The sequence below is a fragment of the Hakea prostrata genome, chromosome 5, assembly GCF_041222555.1.
Source record: "Hakea prostrata isolate BN-2017 chromosome 5, UWA_Hpros_2, whole genome shotgun sequence".
NCBI lineage: Eukaryota > Viridiplantae > Streptophyta > Magnoliopsida > Proteales > Proteaceae > Hakea > Hakea prostrata.
In genome coordinates, this window is record NC_142604.1 from 37,350,984 (window position 1) to 37,364,145 (window position 13,162).

The 13,162-nt window shown below is 41.8% G+C and overlaps 1 protein-coding gene across 1 annotated transcript; it reads right to left on the reverse strand.

The window, feature by feature from the left end:
- Positions 1-5,811: 5,811 nt before the first annotated feature.
- Positions 5,812-6,390, reverse strand: LOC149015897 (uncharacterized). Its single transcript, XM_089156630.1, has one exon. The coding sequence runs from the start codon at positions 6,388-6,390 to the stop codon at positions 5,812-5,814; it is 579 nt and encodes a 192-aa protein (XP_089012756.1).
- Positions 6,391-13,162: the final 6,772 nt, after the last annotated feature.

Sequence of the window (13,162 nt, forward strand, 5' to 3'; positions counted from 1 at the left end):
ATTCCACCATTACTACTCCCTTCATCCTCACAGCCAACGCGGTTGGTTTTTCCTATCCAAGAGAATTTCCCCGTCTCAAGGGAACTTTATCTTAAAGGATTCCCTCCCGTCTACCACCAAGAAATGGCGGGAGTTTTACCTTTTCTTTAAACCACCTTCTCCCGAGCCTTTCCGTACTCAGTTCCAAGAAGTCCCCAAGGGGAAGATCGACCGTCTGAATATTCATGTCGCCCTTCATCCCGAGGAGGAAAACTATATTGATATAATAAACTCGGTTGACGATGACGAGCTCGCAGTCCATGGGTACTCCATGGAGTACGAGTCAGTTCTTCAGCTATGGGGTTTCTCCCCGAGTAAGTCTCTTTTTATTGTTTTTGTGTCATCTATGTTGTGCTGACCTGATACGTATTCTTCGTTTTTCAGTGAGCCAAAATATCTCTGAAGATGATCTTCTGGCAATGGCGCTCGGGAACATGGACGAGGCAAGGAGACGGAAGCCTGTCCCTACAAGCAAGCCTCCTTCGGGAGTACTCAAAAAAGCCCCCGCTCAAGTTCCTGCGGCTGCCAAGGCGATAGCCCTTCCTCCCAGGCCATCTCCGGACAAGAGTTTAAAGAAGAAGGCTCCTTCCTCGGGAGCTGAGAAGCGTAAAGGAGACGGCGTTCCTCGTCTCTCGAAAAGGGTTCGTATCGACGAACCAGCTCGGGAGGTTGCCCCCTCTTCTTCGGCTGGTGACCTTGGTTTTAACTCCGTTTTCAGTGACTCGGAGTATGCTGAACAGTGGCTAAATGAGGCCACTAATGATGCTGATGCAACATATCTGCGCAACCTCCCGAATAGGGAGTTTTTTAATGAAGGATTCAGGGACCTGTCTTTCTTCCTTTTTCTCCCGAATCACTATTATCAATCTTCTTACCCGGGTAATCTTTCTTCAGATACGTTGCTGGTGCCGTGCACATTTTTTCTGAGTCTCTTCGTAGGGCTCGGGACCAAGCAAAGCAGTTAGCGCTGGCCGAGCAGCTCCACGGGGAGTCGAACGTTCGGGCCCGCACTGCTATTACTGCAAAGGAAGATGCGGAGAAGAAACTGAAGGACGCCGAAGAGAAGGCGGCGAAGCTGACGAAGGAAAGGGATGTCCTTTCCAAAAGTAAAAGCAAGTACAAAGGGAAGGTCAGTGACCTGGAAGAGAAAGTCGGGAAGGTGTCTGAAGATTTAAGGGCGTCTGAAGCCCTCTTATTGGCGGAGAAGAATGAGAATGCCCAGCTGAGAGACAAGTTGAAAGAGCTGGAGTCCTCGGGAGCCTCAAGACGAGGTGTGCTGGAGGAATACTTCATGACTCCGCAGTTCAAGAATCTCACTCTGGCTGTCGCTACTCCCGCCTTTAAGAGGGGTATGCGAGTTGCCTTTAAGAAGGCTCTGGAGCAGACTGATCTTCCTCGTCCCCGAGAGTTGGAGAAGCTGCTGGACCCTCTGATCTACGATGAGCTCGGACGCCCACGTCCCAAAGACCTTCCCGAGCTTGAGGATTTCCCTTTTCCCGATGCTATGGATTATATTGATCCTCTCCCCCAACCCTCTCCTGAAGACGAAGTAAGAGAGGAAGGTGAAGATGAAGGAACAATAGCTCGGGAAGAAGATAGTGAGCTGCCAGAAGAGCATGATCGGGGCGAGGGAGAGATCCAAGGTTCCCCTGCCAATACTGTAGGCATGCTGGAGTCCCTAGAGGGTGCGACTGAACCAGCTGCTGGAGAAGACCTTCCCGGGAGTCCTTCAGTGAAAATTGATTAAGTCTTGATGCTGAATACTGTAATCTTTTTTGAATGAATCAAGTTTTTTCTCCATTTTTGTTGTTCATAAGTTACCAAACAAGTTTTTTCTCCTTTTTTGTTGTTCATAAGTTACCAAACAAGTTTTTTCCTTAAAAAAGGAGGGATTAATCAAACGAGATAAGCCCGAGTGATTTGTATAAACATACATACGAATGGTATCTTTAAGGAAAGATGTAAATCCTTGATCAAGGAATTGTTAATCAAACGGGAATGAACCCGAGTGAATGGTATCTTTCAGGAAAGATGCAATTTTCCTCAAAAAAGGAGTAATTAATCAAACGGGAATTAACCCGAGTGAATGGTATCTTTCAGAAAAGATGCAATTTTCCTCAAAAAAGGAGTAATTAATCAAACGGGAATGAACCCGAGTGAATGGTATCTTTCAGAAAAGATGCAATTTTCCTCAAAAAAGGAGTAATTAATCAAACGGGAATGAACCCGAGTGAATGGTATCTTTCAGAAAAGATGCAATTTTCCTCAAAAAAGGAGTAATTAATCAAACGGGAACTAACCCGAGTGAATGGTATCTTTAAGAAAAGATGCATGTTCCTTCAACCAGGGAGTTGATCAATCGGGAATGAACCCGAATTTATTGTATCTTCCTTAGAAAGATTTGATCTGGTAAAATGCGAAGTCACAAACGGAATTGACCCGATGTCTATAGTGGTTATTGGTAGAACTTCTTCAAATTTGTGGAATGCCATGAACGATCAATCGGGCTTCCGTCTTCTATTCTCTTCAGTCGATATGATCCCGGCCTTGTTTCTTTTTCCACCAGGTAAGGCCCTTCCCATGTTGGAGCTAGCTTTCCTTGATTTCTTGGGTCTGAAGCCCCTGTTCGTCTTAAAACCAGATCTCCCGATCTATATCTTCGGTTGTTAACCCGAGAGTTGTAGTGTTGTGCCGCTCTCCTTTGATACAATAGATTCTTCTGTTGTGCCTTTGTCCAGGATTCTTGCAAAAGATCTAAATTCTCCTTGAGCCCTTGATCATTTTGTTGTTCGTTAAACGTATCATAACGTAATGATCCAGCCAATACTTCCACGGGAGCTAGGGCTTCAGTCCCATAAGCTAAACAAAAAGGGGTTTCGCCAGTTGGGGTTCGCACCGTAGTTCTGTATGACCAGAGGACACTCGGGAGTTCCTCGACCCACATTGCCCGATTATCTTCCAACCTTTTTTTGATCCCGTCGAGAAGTGTCCTGTTGGTAACCTCCACTTGTCCATTGCTCTGGGGGTAGGCAACCGAAGCAAATCGATGTTCTATATGGTACCTTGTACAAAAGGATTTGAACCCGGCGCCTTCAAATTGTTTGCCATTATCCGTCACTAAGATCCGGGGTATCCCGAACCTATATATTATCTTCTCTTCAAAAAAAATTTCCATCTGTTTCTCCGTGATGGAAGATAATGGTTCAGCCTCGACCCACTTTGTGAAGTAATCTATTGCAACCACCATATATTCCCGATTCTTAGGAGCTTTTGGTAATTTCCCGACTAGATCCATTCCCCACATCGCAAATGGCGTCGGGTTGGAGACGGATATCATGGGGACCGCTGGTAACTTTGGAACATTAGCGTGTTTCTGGCATCGTTCGCACTTACGGACATAGTCAATCGCATCCTTCTGTACTGTAGGCCAGAATATTCCCGACCTTAATACCTTTTGTGCCAATGCCTTCCCGCCCATGTGTGCCCCACATATGCCTTCGTGGATTTCAGCTAAGGCATAACTTGCTCGGGATGGCCCAACACATCTCAAGAGAGGATTTGTGAAGGACCTCCTATACAGCTGATCTCCAACCATGGTGAACCGGGCGGCTTGATTCCGGACTCTTTTTGCTTCCTTTGGATCAGTCGGGAGAATGTCATCCCGAATATACGCAATCGAGGCGTGGTCCGATCTGTTCGTTCATCGATCTCAAAGGTTTCAATTTCCTGGATACTCGGGCTACTTAATTCTTCAATATAAACAGCCGAGTCCAAGTTTTTGTAACTTGCCATTGACAGTCGGGAGAGCTCATCTGCATTTTCATTCTCCTTTCTTGGTATCTGTCGGTATGTTACCCGTTCAAAGAATGTCTGAAACTGTCCAACCTTGACTAAATACTTAGCCATTCTTTCATCCTTTGCTTCATACTCCCCCTTGATTTGGTTGACAACCAGCTTGGGAATCGCTTCTTACCTCCGGCTCCCGAACCACGAGGGCTCGGGCCACTCGCAAGCTTCGCTATGACAGCCTCATACTCGCTTCATTGTTTGAGGCTGGGAATTTAAACCTTATAGCATAGCTAATAGTGAAGTTTTCGGGACTACAGAGGGTCAAGCCTGCCCCCGATCCGGAAACATTGCTTGATCCATCAACATGTAGAATCCACAACTCAGGTATTCCATCCGTTGGCATTTGGTCATTCCTCTGTGGTATAGTGCTTTCGACAACAAAGTCGGCCAATACCTGGGCTTTTATGGCTGTCCTTGGTCTAAACTCAATTTGGTACTCGCTAAGTTCCACGGACCACCCGACCATCCTCCAGGCTACATCAGGTCTTTGTAGTATTTTCTTTAATGGAAAATTAGTCGGGACTATAATCGGGTGTGATTGGAAGTAAGACCTTAGTTTTCGTGAGGCCACGAGAAGCGCCAACGCCTGTTTATCGATGTCCGGGTACCGCTTTTCAGCATCTATAAGCACATGGCTCACATAGTAGATTGGGTTCTGAACGGTATCACCCCGAACCAAAACTGCGCTGACCGCAGTAGGTGAAATTGCCAGATAGATCGTAAGGGCCTCCCCAGACAGAGGTCGGGCAAAATAGGTGTTGTCCCGAGATACGTTACAAGTTGATCGAAGGCCTGTTGGCATTCCGGTGTCCAAGTGACTGTTCCCGGGCTTGATGTATTCTTCAAGGCTTTAAAGAATGTGTTGCACTTTTCCCCAGCCCGGGATATGAACCGGTTCAAAGCGGCCACCCTCCCGGTTAAACACTAGATTTCTTTTATTGTAACTGGTGGTGTCATCCCGATCAGTGCTTGAATCTTTTCTGGATTGGCCTCGATTCCTCTTTGGGAAACCATGAACCCAAGAAACTTTCCCGACGAAACCCCGAAGGCGCATTTTTCCGGGTTCAGGCGCATTCGGTATGTCCTGAGAACATCAAATGTTTCTTCCAAGTCAGCCAAATGTCCTGCCCGAACCAAGCTTTTTACAAGCATGTCGTCTACATATACCTCCATGTTCCACCCGATTTGCCTTTGGAAAATTCTATTGACAGCTCTTTGATAAGTTGCCCCTGCATTTTTCAACCCGAACGGCATTACCCGGTAGTAATAACTCTCCCGATCAGTCATAAAGGAAGTGTGTTTCTCATCCTCCCGGCTCATCAAGATCTGGTTATATCCCGAGTATGCGTCCATGAAACTAAGGACTTCGTGACCAGCAGTGGCATCGATCAGAAGATCAATCCTCAGGAGAGGGTAGCAATCTTTGGGGCAGGCTTTGTTTAAGTCAGTGTAGTCGGTACACATTCTCCATTTCCCGTTCGCTTTCTTAACCATAACTACATTAGCAAGCCAGGTCGGGCATTCGATTGGTTCTATGAAACCCGACTTCTCCAATTTTTCAACCTCGACCCTGATTGCCTCATGCTTTTCAATCGCAAAATTTCTTCGTCTTTGGATGATCGGAATTGCATCCTTTTGTATCCAGAGTTTGTGCTCTGCAACCCGTCTGTCTATCCCGGGCATATCATTTGCTGACCACGCGAAGATATCCGCATTGTCACACAAAAATCAGGTAAGTTCCTCCTTGAAATCGTCGGCTGCTGCTCGAGCCAATAAACGTTCCTCGGTCAGGAAAGGATTGACTAAGTTGGATCCTTTCCAGCTTTTCCACGGGTTCCGCCCTTTGCATGCTTTCCTCATCACGATCATCCCGAACCTCGACGTTCATGGCCGTTCCCGAACTTTCTGGCTTACGCTTTTCCTTCAAGTAGTTCGTATAACATTGTCGGGAGGCCGATTGATCCGAGCAACACTCCCGACTCCCGATTCGGTCGGGAACTTTAACTTCATATGTCTGGGGGACACCATTGCTTCAAGTGCGTTCAATGTTGGTCGTCCCAGAATGACGTTATATGCCGACAGCTCCCGGACCACCATGAAGTTCACCCGAACCAAAGTATCTCGGGGTGACATTCCAACTTTGAGATCCGGATGGATCGTTCCTTCGCGCCTTGTGGATGATCCTGCGAAACCATACAGTGGCGTTGATGATGGTGTTAACAAATCATCAGCCAACTTTAATCTTCTGAAGGCATCATACGAGATGAGATCGACAGAGGATCCTGTGTCCACCAGAACTCGGTGAACTTCCCGGTTTGCTATTTTGACTTTGATGATAATCGCGTCATCATGTGGTGACGTGACACCATCCAAGTCAGCGTCCGTAAAGGTTATAGGCTCGGGACATACTGGATTTTGCCTTTTCTTAGGCAAATGAACAGCCCCCACGAACCGAGCCTTTTGTTTTGCCTTTCTGATTGACTCCACAGTTGGTCCCCCCATAATGACGTACACAGGTGTTTCTTCCCGATCAACCTTCTCTTTTCCTTTGTCCGCTTTTTTGTCAAGCTCTTTTGGACTTGGGGATCGACCTCTTTTCTTTGGCGCCGGTGAATATGCTTGGCTCTTCCCCGACTGCCTTACATATTGACCCAACTTTCCTTGTTGAATCAATTTCTCTATTTCAAACTTCAGATTCCGACAAGCATCCGTATGGTGGCCGTAATCTTGGTGGAATCGGCAATATTTTGTCATATCCCGATCCTCTGGAGGTGCACGTATCTTCCCGGGCCATTTTAACTCCTTTTTATCCCGAATATTCATCAGAATCTCTGACGGCTTCGAGTTTAAAGGAGTATAGTTCACTTGCTCACGCTTCCAGTTACTTTTTGGCCTCTGATGCTTGTCACTTGGGGATGGTTTTTCCTCACGATCTGATCTTCTGTCCCGATCTAATCTTCTGTCCCGATCTGCCTTAACCCGAGCGTCTATCACTTCATAGACACTGGCTTGCTTTTGACACTGCGTAACAAAGATGCCGTACGTTCTTGGCTTGTCTGTCAGCAAGACTTCCAGAAGCCTTTGGTGAGTAATGCCACTCCAAAGCGCACTGTATGCTACTTGATCATCAAGCTCCTCGATCTCGATGGCAACTTCATCAAACCTTTTCAGATAATCCCGAATGGACTCATTTCGGCCTTGTCGTATGCCAAAGAGACTGTCGGACGTCTTTTTACTCCCGATCGCGCTTCGGAACCGAGCTATGAATTTTTGGGCCAACTCCCGGAAATTATTTATTGATGCCGGTCGTAGACTACTAAACCATTTAATAGCCGGGCCCTTAAGTGACGCTGGAAAAGTTCTGCAGAGCAATTCATCCTCCCGACCTAGCACCGTCATTACCGATTTAAAGTAGCTGATATGCTCCTTTGGATTTGTTTTCCCTTCAAAAGGGGTGAAGGTCGGCATGATAAAGTTCCTTGGGAGAGGCATGTTCATGATTTCTTCTGAGAACGGCTCCCGATCTACTACGTCAAGATCCTCGTCATGATCCCGATCTTCCAGTTTTCGCTCGACCTCGGCCACTCGCCTTCGCAGCCGGTTCTGCCTTGTACCCTCCTCATCGGATTCGACACGTTCCTTTTTTGAACGAGGGTTTGTAGTCTCCTTCCTTTGGGATGGTGCCCGAGAGGTCGAAATTCTCGACCTTGAAGGTTGGGGTTGGCTTTCCCCTTCTTCCTCCTTCTCTACGATCTCATCGACCTGTTCCCGACTATACCTGGGGGGTAAGGACCCTGTTTTAGGCGGCAACGAAATGCGTTCTAAAGCACTGATCCTTGTCCCATTAGGCGTGGTTTGGCGTTTGCTACGATCAGGTTGTATTTCCCTTTGTTCCCGAGTAATTTTTGTTCTCGGGATGCGCCTTGGATGTCGGGCTCCTCGCACCGTCCTGAAGGCTTTCATTAGCCTTCCAGACTGGGTATTACACCTTGGCCCTTGTTCGACCCCAATTTGATGCACTAAACCACGTAATACCCCTTGCATTTCGAGCATGCCTTTACGTAGTTCGTCCATATCTGCCATAATGGCCTGGTCCCGAGGTCCTCGTGATGTCCCTTCTTCATTTGGATCGTCCAGAACCATGTTGTCCGGAAGTACCTCTTGTTCTTCGTGAACCGACGGATTAATCGTTTCTTCGGGAATTACTCGATCATCCCCCGTACTTTCTTGTCGGGAACGTCCATTAGTTCGTCTCACCATGACTTGAAGATTTTGTTGTTCCCACAGACGGCGCCAAACTGATGCGGATCAATTATGCTTCTGGATCCGACTGAGCCTCCTCTCGCATCCGGGATGATGAGTCCTGCAAGAAAGGTTAGATGCGGGCCGGCTTGTGTGCCGGGCAGCCGCCTCCGATGGCAAAGTTAGATGATGAACCGAATGAGGTCTCGTGCAAAAGCTACACAAGATTATGCTCAAAGTGTATTGGTTGCTTACCGGAGGGGTAGACCTGTGCATTTATAGTGTGGGTGTTACCTTTTATGTATTTGGTAAGTTAGCCAGACAAGGGCTGATGTCTCTCCTTGGATCATGCTCTCTTGTCGTTGGTCCCATTCAATCAGCTGCTGAGTCGACCTTCCATAACAAGGATGATTGCTATATACGTGGCGTGTGTTACGCTTTTGGTCATGGATGATCGGAATCCTTCCCGATCAACTGTTATGTGGAGCCCCATTTGGTCTCGACCCGAACACATTTCGTCCTGTTAGAACCGGGTGTGACCCGGCTAATATGACAAGGTGTTATATTCGGGTTATACCCGTTTGATTCTTAGCTTTCCGTATCAGTATTAGATGATACGTTTGTACAACGTAAAGAAGGGATTTTTATTTGCCGCAGCCGCTGCTGCCAGTAGCTAGCGGCTGCGATTGCGCCACGTCCACAAGTATAAATCCAATGGTTGTAAATAAAAGTCTGGGGATGTAGATATAAATATAAAATTTTTATTTTACAAAATGTCAACTGATCTTTTGAAATTTACATTTACAACTCCCTGTGTTCATCGACTGAGATGAACTCCCAACTCCATTTAGGGCTTTTCGATTCCCCTGCTTTCTTCTTCCTATCTTCCTTTCGTCGTGTTCCACTTGGTTTTTAGGAGCAAAATATCGAAAAACTGAAGAATCTTAAACGTTTTTTCTCACCAGAATAATTGTTATTAAAAACCCTAAATCTCCGATCCATTAAGCGTCACGATTGTACCGTTGCAAGTTCCAGGTTCAAAACTTGTTCTTCTTAGGAAACATTGATTGACAAGAGACTAACCAAGAAGCATTCGTTCATTAATTAATAAGAGCCAAATAAAATTTAAAGAAACAATAAGGTAATGGTGCACATGGTTCGAATTTCATCCTCTATGGAATTGTGCTTTTTTAGATCTCATGGAGCAACTAAAACGAGTTAATTGATCGGAGATTTACAGAAGAAGGTCATCCTCTTCGCCGCCTTCGCTGTTGAACCAACCGCTATTGCCGGAAGAGGTGCTGATCCAAACCCTAGGTTTGCATTTCTTCTTTTTCTTCCTCTTCTTATTTTTCGAAGTGGCACCAAGAGTAGATTGTGAGACATCGTCTTCCTTTTATACTCGAGGCAATCGGAGGTGTCGGCGGAGGAGACATGCTGGTTGCTGGATTTTGCTCGGAAGCCACAGCTCACGGATGAGATTGCAGAGAGACATGACTCTTCAAGGATGAATGGTAAGGCTTTGGTGGGGGTGGGTCAGGGATAGCTAAGGTTGTTGAAGTCGCCGGAAAATTGATTTTCTGATGTATATGACTGTAAAGCATTTAAAACTTGATTTGCAGAGCCTTTAAAACTGGATTTGCTGGTCTCAAGCAAAGCTTGAATGATCGTAACCGATCTCTTCATCTCAGTCGGTGAACACAGGGAGTTGTAAATTTAAATTTCAAAAGATCAATTGACGTTTTGTAAAATAAAAAGTTCATATTTACACCTACATCCCCAGACTTTTATTCACCACTGTTGGATTTATACTTGTGGACGTGGCGCAATTGCAGCCGCTAGCTGCTGGCAGCAGCGGCTACGGCAAATAAAAATCCGTAAAGGAGTATAATATTGCCAAAATTACACTGTAGATCATATTAAAAATATGAAGAATGAAGGATGTTTACTAAATAAACAATTAAAATGTGTAGTTTTAAAAATTATTTGTCTTTGACATCAAATCCTCTATGGTGGATCAATGACTTTAAAATGATAAACTTATTATTTGATAATTGTCTTTATTTTCTTTTTCAATGTATTCTTTCATTTAAATTAACATATGTTAACATTGCTAAAAAAAACATAAAATTTGGTTTATATATATATATATATATATATATATATATATATATATATATATATATATATATATATATATATATATATATATATATATATATATATATATATATATATATATATATTGTTAAAAGAAAGTAAGCTAAAATCATTCAATTAAGAGTGTCCAACTACTTTAACATGTACATTACCTGCATTGCTTCTGTACAATCTGATTCTGCTCGAATTTTTATTAACTCTTATTCCCACTCAAAATGCAATATCTGCTGAATTGTCATGAATTCCCCTTATAGTACTAAGTCAGAATTTTAAAACATAGAAAATGCCCATAATTAGAGACTATTGTTTACCTTGATTATGATGTTCATCCTGAGTGACTATTTTTCGGAGCTAAAGCACGATAATCATTAAAAAAAACATACAATAATTCTATGCAATTCAAATGTAAGTTAGGATATTCTATTCATCTTCTCTTGATAATTTTGATGGTTCATTGCATGATGAACATTATGAACTATCTTCCTCTTGTCCACACTAATTATTTGATCATAATATTGTGCATGGCAAACCAATGTTTGTTCTTTTTTGCATTGATAATTCTTTTTTTTATTACGTGATTCTTTTTTTCTTTTTCTTTTTCTTTTTCCCTTTTTTAGCAAAATATTTTTTTGTTTGACACTAGAATATTTTCAAGGTTCATTAATTGTTGAGCTTTTTCATTTTAAGCCAGCATTGTCAAGCTTTTTTAAATATAAACTAGAATTATCACCTATAACTTCGATAAATGGTATTGACTTTTTCATTGGAATAAAATATATATTAAATTAGTTTTGTAAATTTGAATTATTCATTTAAAGTTTTTATACGCACTTTATATATGTATAGAAAATTGAACTAATGGTGTCGATTAGTAGGTCACAGTGTTTGATATAAGATAGTGAGATCTAATCTTTTGTATACATTATATTATTAAGTTCTTAAAATAAAATTATTTTTTTTTATGACAATATTAACTCATATAACAATCATTTCATCTGACTTGTGTAACTGTGCCAGAATATGTATGGTATAAAGACCACTGACCAATATGCAAAAGTTCGTTGGGTATTCTCGGTTTGACGGGTAGCGAACCGAGCAATATGGCAAAATATCAGCAAGATTTCGCCACCTTGTATGATAAATTTCATCCAAAATAAAATATTAAAAATAATTGAAAAGAAATTCGTTAAATGCTCTACAGTTCCACATTAGGCAAAACATCAATGCAAAGTGCAAGTATCAATGTAAAGTGTAACATAAATTAAAGTTTAAAAAATTAATTAGATAATATAAAATATTCCTGCAAAACGTCAATCAGTCAATGGAAAGTTTGAAAACAATAATAAAACAATATTCAAGACAAAAGTCTTTCTCTTTGTAACTCTCTCTCCTCTCCCGCTCTTCGTCCCTAACCTCCGGTCCTCTGCAACTATCTCTTCTTAACACCAAAGTCTCTCTCTCCTTTTCTCTTTCTCTCTCTAGGAAGCTGCATATATTGCTTGTTGTGAGCGTGGTTTGAAGTTAAACTATAAGAGATTAACAGAGATTGAATAGTTTAATGGTGATGCATAGCTAAAGACCGCCGCCAGCCCCAACAGTAGCGAAATTTAGGTTTTATCGCCTATTTTCAAAGATAAATAGCGAAAAATTGCATAAAATAGCGAGCAAGATATCGAAGTATCAAGTTTCGGTGCTGTTTCGGTTTGCCAGCCACTGAAACTCCCGAAATTCAATGTATTTCACTAAATTTCGGCGAAATGGTGTACCTTGCCACTGACAAAATTGCATCAAAATGATTGGCATACCCTTGCCAAGGTATTCTGCAATCAACCAAAGGTTGCCGAATGCTCCAAAGTTTAGATTTAGTATTTTTGGTTGATTATGTTTTATATATAGTAGAGGATACGTTTGTTCAACGTAAAGAAGTAGAGTATATGATTGCCAAATGCGTCCTAGATAATATATTGAAAAAGACAAAAAAAAAAAAAAAAAAAAAAATGAAAAATGCCCACTAAGTAATGTTGTTTTAAAAGTTATTTGTCTTTGACATCAGATCCTCTAGGGTGGATTAATGACCTTAAAACGATAAACTTATTATTCTGTATTTGTTTTTATTTTCTTCTATCAATGTATTTTTTAATTTAAATTAATATATGTTAACATTGTTAAAAACAATTAAAAATTGGATAATATATTACTTTTTCGTTAAATAAAGCAAGCTAGAATCATTCAATTAAAAGTGTTCAACTGCTTTGACATGTACACTACCTGCATTGCTTCTGTGCAATCTGATTTCACTCGAATTTTTATTAACTCTTCTTCTCAATCAAAATTGAACGCTTGTTGAATTGTCATGTGCTCCCCTTCTTATGCTAAGTCAGATTTCTAAAATAAAGAAAATGTCCATAATTAGAGACTATTGTTTACTGTGATTTATGATGTTATTCATCCTGAGTGACCATCTTTAGGAGCTAAGTCACAATAATCATTAGGAAAACCTATAATAATTCTATATAACTCAAGTATAATTTAAGATCTTCTATTCATCTTCTCTTAATAATTTTGATGGTTTATAATATGATGAACATTAGAAACTATCTTCATCTCCTCCACTTTAACTCTTTGATCACAATATTGTGCATGGCAAGCCAGTGTTCTATTTGGCATTGATAATATTTTTTTATTATGTGATTTTTATTCTTTTTCTTTTTCTTTTTATTTTTTATTTTTTATTTTTTATTTTTTGAGATTGCAAAACATTTTTCTTTGATGTTTGAATATGTTCAAGTTTTATTAATTGTCGAAGTTTTTCGTTTTAAGCCAGAATTGTTAAGTTCTTTTTTGTTGTTAAGTTAGAATTATGACATTCCAC

What these genes read in the sequence shown, in the direction of transcription:
- LOC149015897 (XM_089156630.1), bottom strand. Translation starts at nt 6,390, where the DNA reads ATGGGGGGACCAACTGTGGAGTCAATCAGAAAGGCAAAACAAAAGGCT.